This window comes from Lissotriton helveticus, chromosome 1_1, assembly GCF_964261635.1.
Source record: "Lissotriton helveticus chromosome 1_1, aLisHel1.1, whole genome shotgun sequence".
In the NCBI taxonomy this organism is placed as follows: Eukaryota; Metazoa; Chordata; class Amphibia; order Caudata; family Salamandridae; genus Lissotriton; species Lissotriton helveticus.
In genome coordinates, this window is record NC_136057.1 from 1,373,386,674 (window position 1) to 1,373,400,685 (window position 14,012).

Consider the following 14,012-nt stretch of genomic DNA (forward strand, 5'->3'; position numbering starts at 1 on the left):
CAGCATCGTCATGCTATGACGTCGAGGCATTCTCCGTCGACGCCTGGCCACCGGCGTTCGGCGTCGAGCCATCCTCCGTCGACGACTAGTCATGGTCGTTCGGCGTCGAGGGAGCCTCTATCGACACATAGTCGATCGACGTCGAAGCAGTCCACGTCGACGCCCTATCAATGGCGTTCGACGTCGAGGCAGCCTCCGTCGCATTCGGGTAAGCGGCATTCGGCCTCAAGGCACACCCCGTCGCCGACAGAGCACCGGCGATCGGCATCGAAGCAGCCTCAGTCGTCGTCGAGTAGACAACCTTCGACAACGAGGGGATCTATGCCGAAGGACACTCATCGTCACCCGAGGTCGGCATCGAGGAAGCCACGGTCGACGTCGAGGGAGCTTCTACCTGCTCGGCGCTCGGCGTCGATACAGCCACCGTCGATGGATCAGCGGAGATCCAGAGAACGGAGTGTTTCGCAGCTCCTGATAATCTCTCCTGCAAGATCACAGGAGAGGTCGCCTTTGCAGCAGGTGCTGCAGGAAAAGGAGGGTGAACCATTGGACCAGTCTCAAGTATTAAGGTCTCAGTTAGGTTCTCCAGGATCTCCATCAGCTGCGGAGGTGGGATAATCTCCACTACAGGAGCCTCCTGCCAAGAGAAGGAGAGTCACAGAAGAGAGATCTCGTTCCAGGTCTTCCTCTAGATCTATAGTGAGCCTATCCTCATCCTCCTCAGCATCTCGCAGTGGCGGATCTTCGGATGGACGAAACAGTGTTTCGGATAGGGAGAGATCCAAGTCCCCTGCAAGATCGCAACAGGACCAAGCGGATCAACCTCCACGATCACGTTCTCCAGTGAAGGATTCCGCACACAAATCTCCTCCTGTTCGTCTTTCCTCACGGTGGTATAGACCTCTTCACCACTGGGCCAAGGACAAGGAGACAGCTGATCGGCTGAAAGCATATCGAGACCAGGCTCATCGCCGTAAGGAACGGTCACGTTCTAGGCACTCAAGTAAGAGTGGATCTCGTCGCAGAGACCGATCGCACTCTAGAACGCGCTCAAGTAGAAGATCTAGGTCCAGGAGGACTCGTAGTTCTTCAAGTTCTTCGAGGACCCGCTCTCACAGGGATTACTCTCTGACCTTGACAAACAGTCCACGCTCAAGGATATCTCCAACTGAGGATATTTTTTCATTCCAGGATATCTTGGGCAGGGGAGCCCTGAAGCTAGGAGTGCCTATGACTGCTCCACAGATCAAGACGACAGTCATATTTGAAACCCTACAGCACAGAACGGCACCCAAACCTTTGTTGCCGATGGTCCCGGGTATAATGGACCCAGTAAATGAAGTCTTCCTGACGCCGGCAACGGTGAAGTCCGTCCCAGCGAGGATTCTCAAGAAGTATCGTCCTCCTGATGAGGATCCTCTGTTCCTCAAATCTGATCCCCCGCCTGATTCAGTAATCATTGCGGCGGCTAGAAAATCCAATGCGGTAGCTTCCTCATCCACGGTGCCTCCGGATAAGGACAGCAAGGTGCAAGATTCCTGGGGGAGAAGAGTTTGTAACACCTCAGCTTCTTTCCTCAAAGTCTCCAATGCGAAAGCGCTGCTCGGCAGATATGATAGATCTCTGTGGGACTCACTTCAGAGATTTTCTGAAAAACTTCCTCAGGAGGATAGAAAGGACTTTGAGGAGGTTCTGATGGAGGGCAGTCAAGTCTCCAATCAGATTATAGGAGCGGCGGCAGATGGGGCAACGCTGGCTGCGCATGGTTATGCGCATGGAATCACAGCGAGGAGATCCTCATGGTTGCGCCTTACGGCATTAAAACCCGAGGCTCAAGCCAGGATTCTAAATCTTCCTTTTTCGGGCAAGTCTCTCTTTGGTGCGAGTGCTGATGAGGAGATGCAGCGTATGAAGACTGAGTTGGACACCCTCAAAGCCGTGGGGCTCGAAAAGAAAAAGGAATTTAGGAAGAAGTTCCGTTCGGACAACAAGGGAACTTCGAAGCAGAGGGTTCAAACCCCTCAATGGCAGAAGGGCCAGAACCAACAAGGCCAACAGAAATCACAATACAAAGGCAAGCGCAATTCCAAAGGAAATGGGAATCAGCGCCAAGGCAACAACTTCAATAAGTCTCAAGTCGCAATGAGTCTTCACTTCCCCCAGCGCCGTTGCCCACTCCAGTGGGGGGAAGCATTGCACATCACAGAACAGAGTGGCAGGCCATTACAAAAGATCAATGGGTGTTGTCTACGCTGCAGAATGGGTACTGTCTTCGTTTCCATTGTCTACCTCCGCCAGTTCCTCCGATGTCAATGTCAAGCCACCAGCTACAAATGTTAAAGAAAGAAGTAGCGACACTCCTCGAGAAATCAGCCATCGAGAGGGTTCCGGTGGCTCAAAGGGGGAAAGGAGTATACTCGAAGTATTTTCTGGTCAGAAAAAAGGGCCAGAAGGCAGAATACAGACCTATTCTGGACTTGAGAACACTCAATCTACATGTACGAAAAGAAAAATTCCGCATGTTGGCGCTCCATCAAATATATCCACACCTCAGGAAGGGGGATTGGATGTGTTCGGTGGACCTTCAAGACGCATATTTTCATGTCCCGATACGACCAGATCACAGAAGATTCCTTCGGTTCCGGGTGGGGACCTCTCACTACCAGTTCAAAGTCCTTCCTTTTGGGTTGAAGTCGGCCCCCAGAGTGTTCACAAAGTGTGTCGCAGTGGTGGCGGCAGCTCTGCGCCGCAGGGGAGTCTTCGTATACCCATACTTAGACGATTGGCTGTTGAAAGGTCCAACTCCAGACAATGTACGGAATCAATTCCAGACATGCATAGAACTTTGTCAACGTCTAGGCCTGCATGTCAACTTCACGAAGTCGGTCTCCCATCCCACTCAGAAGATTCACTTCCTAGGAGCTCTGCTAGACTCCGAGGTAGGAAAAGTGTTTCCTTCGGAGGAGAGACAGTTTTCAATAGCGCTCAAGTGCCAGCAAGTTCTTCGCAACAGGACTCAGAAAGTGCGAAGATAGCCTCCCTCTTGGGGTCGATGGCTTCCTGCATATTTTTGGTACCGAACGCCAGACTTCGGATGCGTCCTCTTCAGCAGGATCTGGAGGACAAATGGGACCAGCAATCAGATCGATGGGACGATCAGATCACTTTGTCGGAGGTAGCACGAGCTTCCATTCCGTGGTGGACGAAGAAGGAAAACATGCAAGTGGGAGTTCTCTTCCATCAATCTCCTCCTACGCAAACGATCATCACAGACGCATCATTGCAAGGCTGGGGGGCGCACATGGGCCCTCTTCAGGTGCAAGGTCTGTGGTCGTCAAAAGAAAGCACCTACCACATCAACTTGCTGGAGTTGAGAGCAGTCCACCTGGCTCTCAAAGCTTTCCTTCCCTCGATTCAGACAGAGGTGGTGCTAGTACAAACGGACAACACCACCACTATGTACTATTTAAACAAGCAGGGAGGAACCCGCTCAAGGACTCTGTCACTAGAAGCTCAGGGCATCTGGCATTGGCTTCTGGCTCGCAAGTTGTCTGTTCAAGCAGTCCACCTCCCAGGAGAGCAAAACGTGAGGGCGGACGCACTAAGTCGACACTTCGAGGACAGAGAGGACTGGGTTCTCAACGACGAAGTACTAGACGACGTTTTCCAGGCTTGGGGTCGTCCTTCCATAGATCTCTTCGCGGACGACGTAAACAGCAAATGCCCAAGCTTCGCCTCGAGGTTCTATCGACCAGGAACGAGGGGGAATGCTCTTTTGATCGATTGGTCAGGGGAATTTGTGTACGCCTTTTCACCCCTTCCTCTGATCCCGAAGGTGGTGAGCAAGCTGAATCACTCGTGCACAACAATGATCCTGATTGCCCCCGACTGGCCGAGGCAATGGTGGTACACGGACCTCCTTCACCTGTCAGTGTCTCCTCACAAGAGGCTTCCATGCAGGCCGGACCTGTTATCGAAGATGAACGGGAGGATTCACCATCCCAACCTTCCGTCACTGAACTTGGCAGCATGGCTCCTGAGGTCATTCAGTACGGCCATCTAGGACTGCCACAAGACTGCATGTCCATTCTGAGAGAAGCACGACGTCCTTCCACGAGACATTCTTATGCATGCAAGTGGAAGAGGTTCTATATGTGGTGCGTGCAGAATGGTCATAATCCGGTGAAGAGTCAGGAAGAGGCAGTTCTTCCATACTTATTGTATCTTGCTAAAGCAGGTTTTAAGTTTAACTCCATTAAGGTGCATTTAGCCGCTATAACTGCTTATAGGCGATCACCTTCACAAACCTCTTTTTTTCAGTTGCCAGCAGTAAAAGATTTCCTGCAAGGTCTGAAAAAGGTATACCCTCCTGTACGGCCTCCTTCTCCTCCCTGGGAGCTGAACCTAGTCCTATCAAAGTTGATGGGCCCACCTTTTGAGCCCATTCATAAAGCTACTTTACAGCATATTTCCTGGAAAGCGGCTTTTTTGGTAGCGATTACGTCAGCCCGTAGGGTGAGCGAAATTCAGGCCCTGTGTACTAAAGAACCGTATACAGTTTTTTATTTGAACAGAGTGGTGCTCAGAACGCACCCTTCTTTCCTGCCGAAAGTGGTGTCAGATTTTCATGTCAATCAGTCTATCTCTTTTCCCACTTTCTTTCCTAATCCCTCTACTCCAGCTGAGAGGGCGTTACACTCTTTGGATCTGAAGAGGGTTTTAAAGTTCTATCTAGACAGGTCCAAGTCTATTCGACATTCTGATCAATTGTTTATTAACTATGGATCGATCAGAACTGACCATGCATCATCGAAACGTTCCATTTCCAGGTGGATCGTTTCGTGTATCAAACTTGCTTACCAATTGGCGCAAAAACGTTTGGGGTTTACTCCTAAGGCGCATTCCACTAGAGGTAGAGCGGCCACTACGGCTTACCTACATGATGTGCCCATGTCTGAGATCTGTAAAGCGGCGACCTGGAGGTCTGTCCATACATTTACCAGACATTACTGTCTTGATTCTGACACTAGAGCAGATACCCAGGTGGGCCAGGCCTCACTGAGGAATCTGTTTAACAGCTGAATTATTTGGCTGTTATGACTTGGTTGGGTCATATACTTCTCATTTACCTGCAGGTGGTTGTTGGGCTTGCTATTCTATTCAGTGCTTATGACTATTGATGAGGATCCCCTGGAAGAGAAGGATAAGTTACTTACCTGTAATCCTAGTTCTCTTCCAGGGGTATCCTCATCAAAGTCATAAGCAACCCACCCGCCTCCCCAGGTAAATGAGATTTTGTACTATTTCAATCTTGTGGTTGAGCCCTGTCTTCAGGGTTATGCAAAGAACAACTGACCTAACTGTCACCCCTGAGGCATGATGGGAAGCCTGGGGTCATGGCTGCCTTAAAGGCACGGTGCCAGTTTTTGTTGAAAATGGTTTCATTTTCTATGCTATTGTTTTGCAATGCAGCCTGAGGGCTAACAATGTCTATTTGCAAGCAATTTTCAGGATTTATGAGTGTTCTACTCATTAAAACACAAAGTTCAAAGGTTATTTGATCTAATGTGTTTTTTCTTTTGCTTCCTTACTAATTGCAGTGCATGTATATGTGTTTACATTGTTTTAGCCTCAGTTATGGAGCTGCATTGGTGTGAGAAAAATAATATATGTACATACATATATGTGGAGCGAGATATATGTGTTTTTTACATATATATTTTTATATTGTTTCCGGGGTCCCGCACATGGGCGGGAATATTCAGTGCTTATGACTTTGATGAGGATACCCCTGGAAGAGAACTAGGATTACAGGTAAGTAACTTATCCGTCTCGCCTTTGGGACCTTATAAGCATATGAAGAAAAAAAAAATTAAAACAACACTCCATTGAAATTGAAATGCACGCTCCCAGGATCGTTCTATTAGGATCGGGTTACAAGGAGACAATGGGCATCCGGCAGTCTGCTCTTTGGGACCACCTGACATGGCAGCTAGCTGCAGACGCATAGGTGGTAATTATTAAGAGGTATGCGTACTAGCGCTGGACAATGCAAATGTCATGAGAACCCACTGCCTAAGCAGATCTAATATTTACCGAGAGAGAACGTTTACCGGCCCCGTGGAGGCCTCTTTCATCTCCCGGTTTGTTGTGTACGTGGTGAGCTTCACTCCCAGGCACGCAACCCCCAGGAAGAGGCCTCCATTGCCTGCACCTCCTCTGGATGAGGCCACTTTTCACCACAAGGGAGGGGTATGCAGAGGCCAGGGGGAGGGGGCGAAGAGTACTAGGAATGGTACCTTGGGAGGGGAGGAGAGCTGAAGGGACAATTAAGGTCCTATTGTGTGTCCGTCAAGCCACCCACAACGGCCTGAAACACCCCGCAGCGCCCGCCAGCCCCGGGTGGAGCATGGTGCAGATAAAATGCTGGGTTTCGCGAGTTAGGCAATGCTTACACAGACAGACCTGCTCTTCACCATAGGACAAAGGGGACCGCAGGCTCCAGGCAGCGCTAGTCAAGGGGTGAGTTGGGCATTGATGTGGGGGCACATCTTGAGGAGGCCAGGGGGCACACACACACACACATCTCGACCTCCCCTTTCTAGAGCGAGAAGGGTAATAGATGCGCAGTGAGGAGCTATGCGCATTACAAACCCAGCTTCCTAATACTCCCACTCTGCCGGTTTGGAGTATTAAGGCGCATTTTGTTTTAGGTATGTTTAGGAACACAGCTAGGATATTTTGACAGAAAGAAAAAAGAAAATTATCAGTCATGCGACTATAAGAGTAGTGGCATAAGTAAAGGAAACTTATAGTTACAAGTTACAGAAAATTAGAAGACACATTGATCAAAGATTACAGCGGGCGCTCTTCAACTGCGTGAAACGTCCCTTTCATCATGTAGATGGCGAGCGAAAGTTTGATTTGCAGAAGATCACATGATGCTTCAGTGGAAATGCTGATCTCGTCAGGCGCACCCTTTGAAGCAAGGCTTCGTATTTTAACTTCTTAGATACTACATTACTATCTGCAGCACATTTGGCGGTGGGTGAGCACCAAAGAACCGCAACTGCCGCGGGGCATCTTCGCGGCTGGGCCAGCTACGTGGACGAACGTAGTGCTCCACGCCACAGCGCCGCCAGGCCTCCAGTCCCTAGCCCAGATCACAACAACGCTGGGACCCGAAATGAGCCGCTCCGCTTCTTGGATCTACCCGATACCGGCATCGATCTTCTAAGCATCTCCCCCTGGGCATGTAGGGAAGGCATCAGCTGTGTTTCAGGCCGTCTACATCGATGAAAACAGGTTAGTGCAGTGCCTGGCCGGCGGAGCTTCAGGCGGCCATCTTAGTCGCCTGAATGGCCACACCCCCCCAAAATTCACACTCTTTAAGTGTTGAGGCCGGAAGACAGACAACACACACAGAATGTGGGCCTGATTAAGCCTTTTGTTCACCCACATTAAGGGCATTTCACAAAAAGTTAAGGCATTTTGAGAAAATAATCACCGCTTTTTGATGGAAATTTTGTGGAAAATGTAGAATAGCCTCAAAGATTTCAAATAAAGCACACAAAAAAACTACCTTTTTTTGTTCAGGGATTCTGAGACTGTGAGGCAAACTGCCAGTACAGTGCATGCAGGGAAGGGATGCTCCTGGCTCCTTAAAGTAAAAGTATATTTTCCTTACACTCTTGACCTGACAGACTCCTTTATTACTTAACTTTTTTTCTCTGTATGTGCTCAATATGTGTTTTTAGAATTGAACTTAAGATTGCCTCTTGTCAGATTCTACAATTTGGTCACATTATATTGATTAGATGCCTTTTATGGTCCAGAAAATGTCAGTAAAAAGCAGAACTATCATGTTTTTTAATGTAGGTAATTCAAATTATATGGATATTGAGGTGGTTACCCCAGCTAATAATGACTTTCAATACTTGAAATAAAAGTGTTATGTGATCCCCACAAATGCATAGGAATATTACAAGTGTATCACTATCAGTGAGGATCCTACAATGCAGAACCCTACTACGTATAGCCTTTGTCCTGTACTGAAATCTCAGCTGAAAGCAGAACCCCTATTACAAACAGTTTTTGCCATGTGCAGAACCGCTCCACGGAATGCCTACTCCCTCTACACACCCAAGGCCCCTTAAGTGACGAAGGCCCTACTATGGACCTGTACCGATCACTTTGCAGATAGTCGACCTCTTGTGGGTAATCAAGCACACATTGGTGGGCTACTACCTGTTGCCTACAATCTTCACTCCTATGCACAACTTTTCTTGCAGAGCCTACACTCCCTCCATACACTAAAGGCCCCTTAGGAGAGTAAACACCTATTACGTACAACCTTTGCCCTGTAGCAAAGCTTTTAAGGTTGCCAACCTATTGTGAGCAATCAAAGAGACAAGATTTGGTAAGTCGGCATGTGATCAGTGATGTCAACAATGATTTCATTCAACATGTTATGAGTGATGTGTTTATTTTTTACATAATTTTATTGCCATTTATAATAAGCTAAACAGTAATTTAAACAAAATACAATACAATAATTAATCCATTAACCCCCTCCCCCCAAATGTCCAGTCTCCATTACATCATCTACCACTACATTTCCATCACTTCTATTTCCGAAGTTATTTATACTGTTTCTACACACTTTCTTCCCTGGATTCATCCACCATAATCTGGATTGTTTAGGTGATCCCATGCTTGTACCCTGTCAATTGATCCTCTTCTTTCCCATACTTCACCATACAACACTGCACTCTCATAGCACGCCCACTAAATCAGCAGTGTTTTGTGAGGATACAAGCTGGGCATGGCGGGGGGAGCAATTTCTAGTTAGCTCAGTAAACTATACCTGGTGAGTTTAAGTGGTTTTTTTGCGTTAAAAACATGACAACATGACTCACAGTTTCACCTAAGTATAATGTCACTTTAACCATTTATATATTCACTGAAAAAACCAAAGGTTATAGGGAAGTTATAGTTATGCTGACATTTCATTCGTAAAAAAACAGAGAAATTCAGTTGTTATAGTTAGTGAGGGAACTATAACTCCCTCCCCCACACTGCAGTGCTTATGACCTCACGTATTACATCACTCATGACATGGTCAGTGACATCGCCAGCCGCTTTAAATCCCGAGAGCTGTAGGCCGTGGGAGGAAACATTTACTGGGAAAGGTGGGACATGCACCGGCCTTTGGCCATTTGCGAGCTTTCATTTTTGAAAGCCACATGCAATGGCCAATACCAAGAGGTCATGCGTGCTGCGCTAGGCTCGACCTAAAGATGCTTTTCCTACGGAAACTTTGGTCCTTACTATAACTACCTACTGAACAAGGAGCTACATGCTCCAAAATGCGTTGAGTTTGTGATCAGCTGCTAATAAATCACGCTTGCTGAAGCAGAGCCACAGAGTGTTTACCTCTATTCAAATCGACATATCGGAGATGTATAATTGTATTTTTTATCCAAGTAATTTTTTTTTTTAAAACCTACGTTTAGGTGCCCCAACCATAACTTCACTTTAATCTTGTTTATTTCCGGACTATCAATCTATCTATCTATCCATCTGGTTAAGAACATAAAGCTACATTGTTGTGTTAGCAGATTTATAGAGCAATTATACACCAGCGCTTTCTTGTATTGAATATCAATAAAGATAACTAGGCCAAAGTGATGTAGACTAAAATGTGTGGGGAAAATAGTCTTGTTTTGAAAGAGCCTCCAAATTTACTGAGCCAAGGGTACAAATGAAGATTATCAGGAAGACCTTTTCAGAGTTTCTCAGCGCAGAACAAGAAGCTACAACGACCTAGTCTACGTTAGGTAAATTGAGCACTAACTAAGAGGTTAGCTGAAAAGGATAGTAGTATACATGACAGCTTGTATCTCTTTATCCACTTACTGATAAACCAAGGTGCATATTCCTACAGAGCCCTGGTGACCATGCAGAGAACCTGGAATTCATCCTGTTCTCTAATAGTAAGACTGGCAGGTTTCTTAAGAAGAGAGTGGGCATTACAGAACCTAGGACAGAAAGTACCAGTCTGGCAGCAGCATTTTGGCGGACTTGAATTCTTTGGAGTAGCTAGTACGGAAGACCTTCATATGTAGAACTGGCATTAAGCATTGGAGTAGTAAAGTCTAGATCCAATAATTGACGAAATGAACCCTCTTTCACTACTTTTGTTGAGGTACTGAGTGAATTCCCTCAGCACTTTGAGTTGCCATGAGCAGGCAGATTTCAATAAAGATAACTGAAATGCAAGTGAGTTAATCACCATGATTAATTCCTCCGCGTTATTTGGCTGTTATGCTGCCGGAGGCAACTTAGCTCATAAGGTTAGTAAGATTCATGCCGCAAGGTTAGCCCATCCATTGACGACCACCAACCTCAATTTTGCTGCATTAAGTTTAAGATAATTACTGCCCAAATGCATTCTATGCATTGTTTGAAGTGAAGGTAAGATAACCGATCACCATCAAGTGGAACAGAAAGTCGCATGCCATCTGTGCAAATGTTCAGACTGACGTTTTTGGAATGGAGTAATCCATATTTTAGATGAGAGTCAGGAGCTTTGAACTTTGTAAGCTCAAAGCCTGTGTGTGCACAGGTTTTTGGAAAGATGTGAGCCATCCTAAAGCAGTATTTATTATTCCTGCCACATGGAGGCAGCTGATGATACCATGGTTTATAGTGTTAAACACCGTAGACACAAATCTAATAGTAACAGTGGGTTTATATTACCGATGTCCTTCTTTAGTATGAGATCATCATCTATGGCCAGAAGGGCATATTCTGTACTATTTGTAGGACAAAAACCTGCTTGAGGGTGCCCTAAAAAGTTTATAGATGACATGCATACTTAATAGCTTAGCCATATGATTTTCTAGTATTTCAGCACATGTAGCACAATGCATATGGGGAGGAAATTTTTATTTGTATTTGAATTCCCACATGTTAGGCATTAAGGACTACTTCCAGGGGTTGTAGAATCATGATTTAGAGCTGTTTTAAGAAAGTGTACTGGGCAAGGACAAGAAGGAGCCACTGATTATACTTTAGTTAATGCCTTTCAGAGCTCCTCTGAGCTTAATAGACTGAAAGGTGAGAGAAGGGTAGAAACTGAGCAGGTTTCCAAAGTCCAAGGGGAAGTGAGGACTATTCTTTCGGGTCCAATGTTAAGCCGAGACTGATATCAAGGATCCACAGGTAAGTGAAGATCCCTCCAAGGGGCCAGGGGTAATTAAAGACGGGTTTCAAGATCCAGAAGAAATTGAGGGCTGGCCCTAAGGCTTCGGATGTATGCGGGGCTGGTCCAAAGAGTCCAAGGATATGTAAGGGCTGATCTAAAGGGTCCAGGGATAGGTACATGCTAATCTTTGGAGTAACAGTCAGATGAATTTTGATCGTTGGGGTGTTAGTGCAGAGCAAGAGATACTGGGGTGTTTGGAATGGGCGGGAACATATCTGGGTTGGACAGCGCAAACCAGGTGACCATGTCTCTTCTCTGCCCTCTGCAGAAACTGCGGGAGATGGAAATAATTGATCAGCAGAGGAGCCGGGACCTGAAGGACAAGCTGAAACCATCAAGGCAGCAGAACACTGAGCCTCAGTAGTAGAGCCCCTGAACCAGGTGTGGCTTTAGACTTTGGACCACAGCGCCTGGATCAAGGAGCTCAGGACAGATCATGTCATACTAAGATGCTGGTCCATAAGAGACCCTAAGACAGAACACATCAGGCCACAGAGGAGGGCCTTCAGGGGCCTTGTGAAAGAGAACATCAGGTGATGGACCCAAAGCCATACCATGGAGTAAAGGTAGACATTGGATACCCCAACATTTCTTGGGAGCCGGGGGGCATCATTGACCTGTAAACGCTAGACATTGATGAGCCACATGCGAGGACACTCATGACCATGGAGAAACGGGTATCAGGGTCTTGTGATGGGACACATCAGGCTACAAGCTAGACACATCAGACACAATGGGATACAGCATTTCGTACCATAGACAAGAGCTTCTGTTATGGAATCCTGACCAGCCATGTTGAGCAATGGCCAAAGAGTAGGCATATGGAATCCGGTGACATAGCATATCTTAAGACAAAGCTATGGTAGAGATGGCTGGGCTGATGACAGAAAACGTTTTGTCACACATACCTGATGGATAGTGGTGGCTCTGTGACGCCAGATATCAGATTCCACTGGAGAAAATGTGACCAAGACGCCTGGAGGTACTACACTACCTAGGCCCAAGATGAGCACTTGTGTCCCAGAAGTGTTCCATGGTATTAAGCATGTAACAGGTTATGGGTGTCTTTATGGTAGTCTAGGGTAATTCGCAGCAGAAAGAAATATTGCTCCTACATGAACATCTTCATGGATATTTGGACTTTGGGGCAGCGGTTCACTAAAACCTGAAAATAAAAAAAAGTGTTTCAAATACAAAACTGTGCTTTATTTAAATAATATACACAATAAGATATGGTTTATAGCTAAAACATATTTACTACTTTTGAACTTAAATGTCTTATTCATTAGTTCTCAGTTTCCACTGCTTCCTGGATGATTCTTGAGGATCTGGATTGTATTACAGAATATGCTGTCTTGAGATCCAGGGCCCATGTTATGTCATTTGCAATGTTCCCTTCACAATACACCACCCCATGTGTCCTTTGTTTTGCAGACTTTGTTAATCGACTTTCAGTGTCAATACTGAAATAAGGGACTTGTTGAGATGCCAGATGCTAGTGCAATAATAAGGTGTTCCCAGGTCAGGACATTAAGGGATCAGTAATGGATTTAGCCAGCATCTCTTTCTGCCTGATTGCACAGAAAACCTTACCAGAGCACTTTGTGCTCCTCTGCACTACAGAAAGTTATCAGGTGGGCCTTGTATTAGGTCTGATTCGCTATACTTAGCCCTTGTGATCAGGCTGCAGTGGCCAACTTACTAGAATGTCTCTTTAGTTTCCCTTGTACTATTATGTAGGATTGGTGGCCCTGGTAACAGAGATACTTCTGACCTTTTAGGTATTATGAGGTCAATGTAATTCAGTCAGTTTATACGTGGCCCTTTGCATTTTCACAGACAAACTGTAGACCTGGCCTTTGCCAATGGGGACATCAGCTAGATATATTATGTCGTACTCTGCCTGTGCTATCAAAAAACACATTATTTCCACCAGGAATATTTTTAGGTATGTGTGTACATAATTTACCACCACATTTCCTTTTTTTTCCTTATTAATCTCAGAGAGGTGTTACACAAATAATTACACTGAATGATATATACTATACAAAGGCAATTGTTATCCCATTCACATCATAATTCATTTCCTAAAAAAAAGTCAAGAAAATCAAGTAATCGCAGTATTTACATTGATACAAAATTAATTGTGGAACGATTCCTAGTACTTTCAATGTACCCTAAGCAGCCAATTTGATATTGGGAGCCAATGTTTCTGCCCCCATTTATTAGCCCGATAGCCCTTGCATTCATAGAGTGCTTGTTCCAGTTTATAAATTGCAACCAGGCGGACCAGCGACTCTTGGAACCGAGGGGGCTCCGAGTCTTTCCATCTAGTTTTGATTATTAATCTAACAACCGTAACTAAAATAAATATGATACTATCTGTCCTTGGCCCAGCCCAATACTATTGTCGTGGCCCACCATCATAAGTGAGGGGGTTAGCTCAACACTTCTTCCTAGTATCTTCTACCGAACTGTTTCCATTTCCCTTTTTAACAGATCTAATTTGGAGCAGCCGTAAAACATATGTATCGCCTCTGCTGGCCCAATCCCACACCTGGGGCAAGTATCATCCTCCTTTTTTCCCTAGGTAAACAATTTGGCAGGGGTATAATATAAATAAAAAAAATCGTTTTGAAGTGTTGGGCCTTTAAATTAGCTGATAAAAGCGTTCTTTTGGCCAGCACGAGTGACATATCTATATCTATATCTTCGTTTTCTAATCTACTGGCCCGTTTCCTCT

The 14,012-nt window shown here is 45.8% G+C and overlaps 1 protein-coding gene across 2 annotated transcripts in view; it reads left to right on the forward strand.

Moving 5' to 3' along the window:
- C1_1H22orf23 (chromosome 1_1 C22orf23 homolog) overlaps nucleotides 1-12,454 on the forward strand; it is a 97,682-nt gene extending 85,228 nt beyond the window's left edge. For both annotated transcript variants that reach the window (XM_078657741.1, XM_078657751.1), the window contains exon 7: nucleotides 11,538-12,454. In XM_078657741.1, coding sequence (XP_078513867.1) covers nucleotides 11,538-11,633 — 96 coding nt within the window. In that variant the 3' untranslated portion in view covers nucleotides 11,634-12,454. The remainder of the gene's footprint in view (nucleotides 1-11,537) is intronic.
- Nucleotides 12,455-14,012: the final 1,558 nt, after the last annotated feature.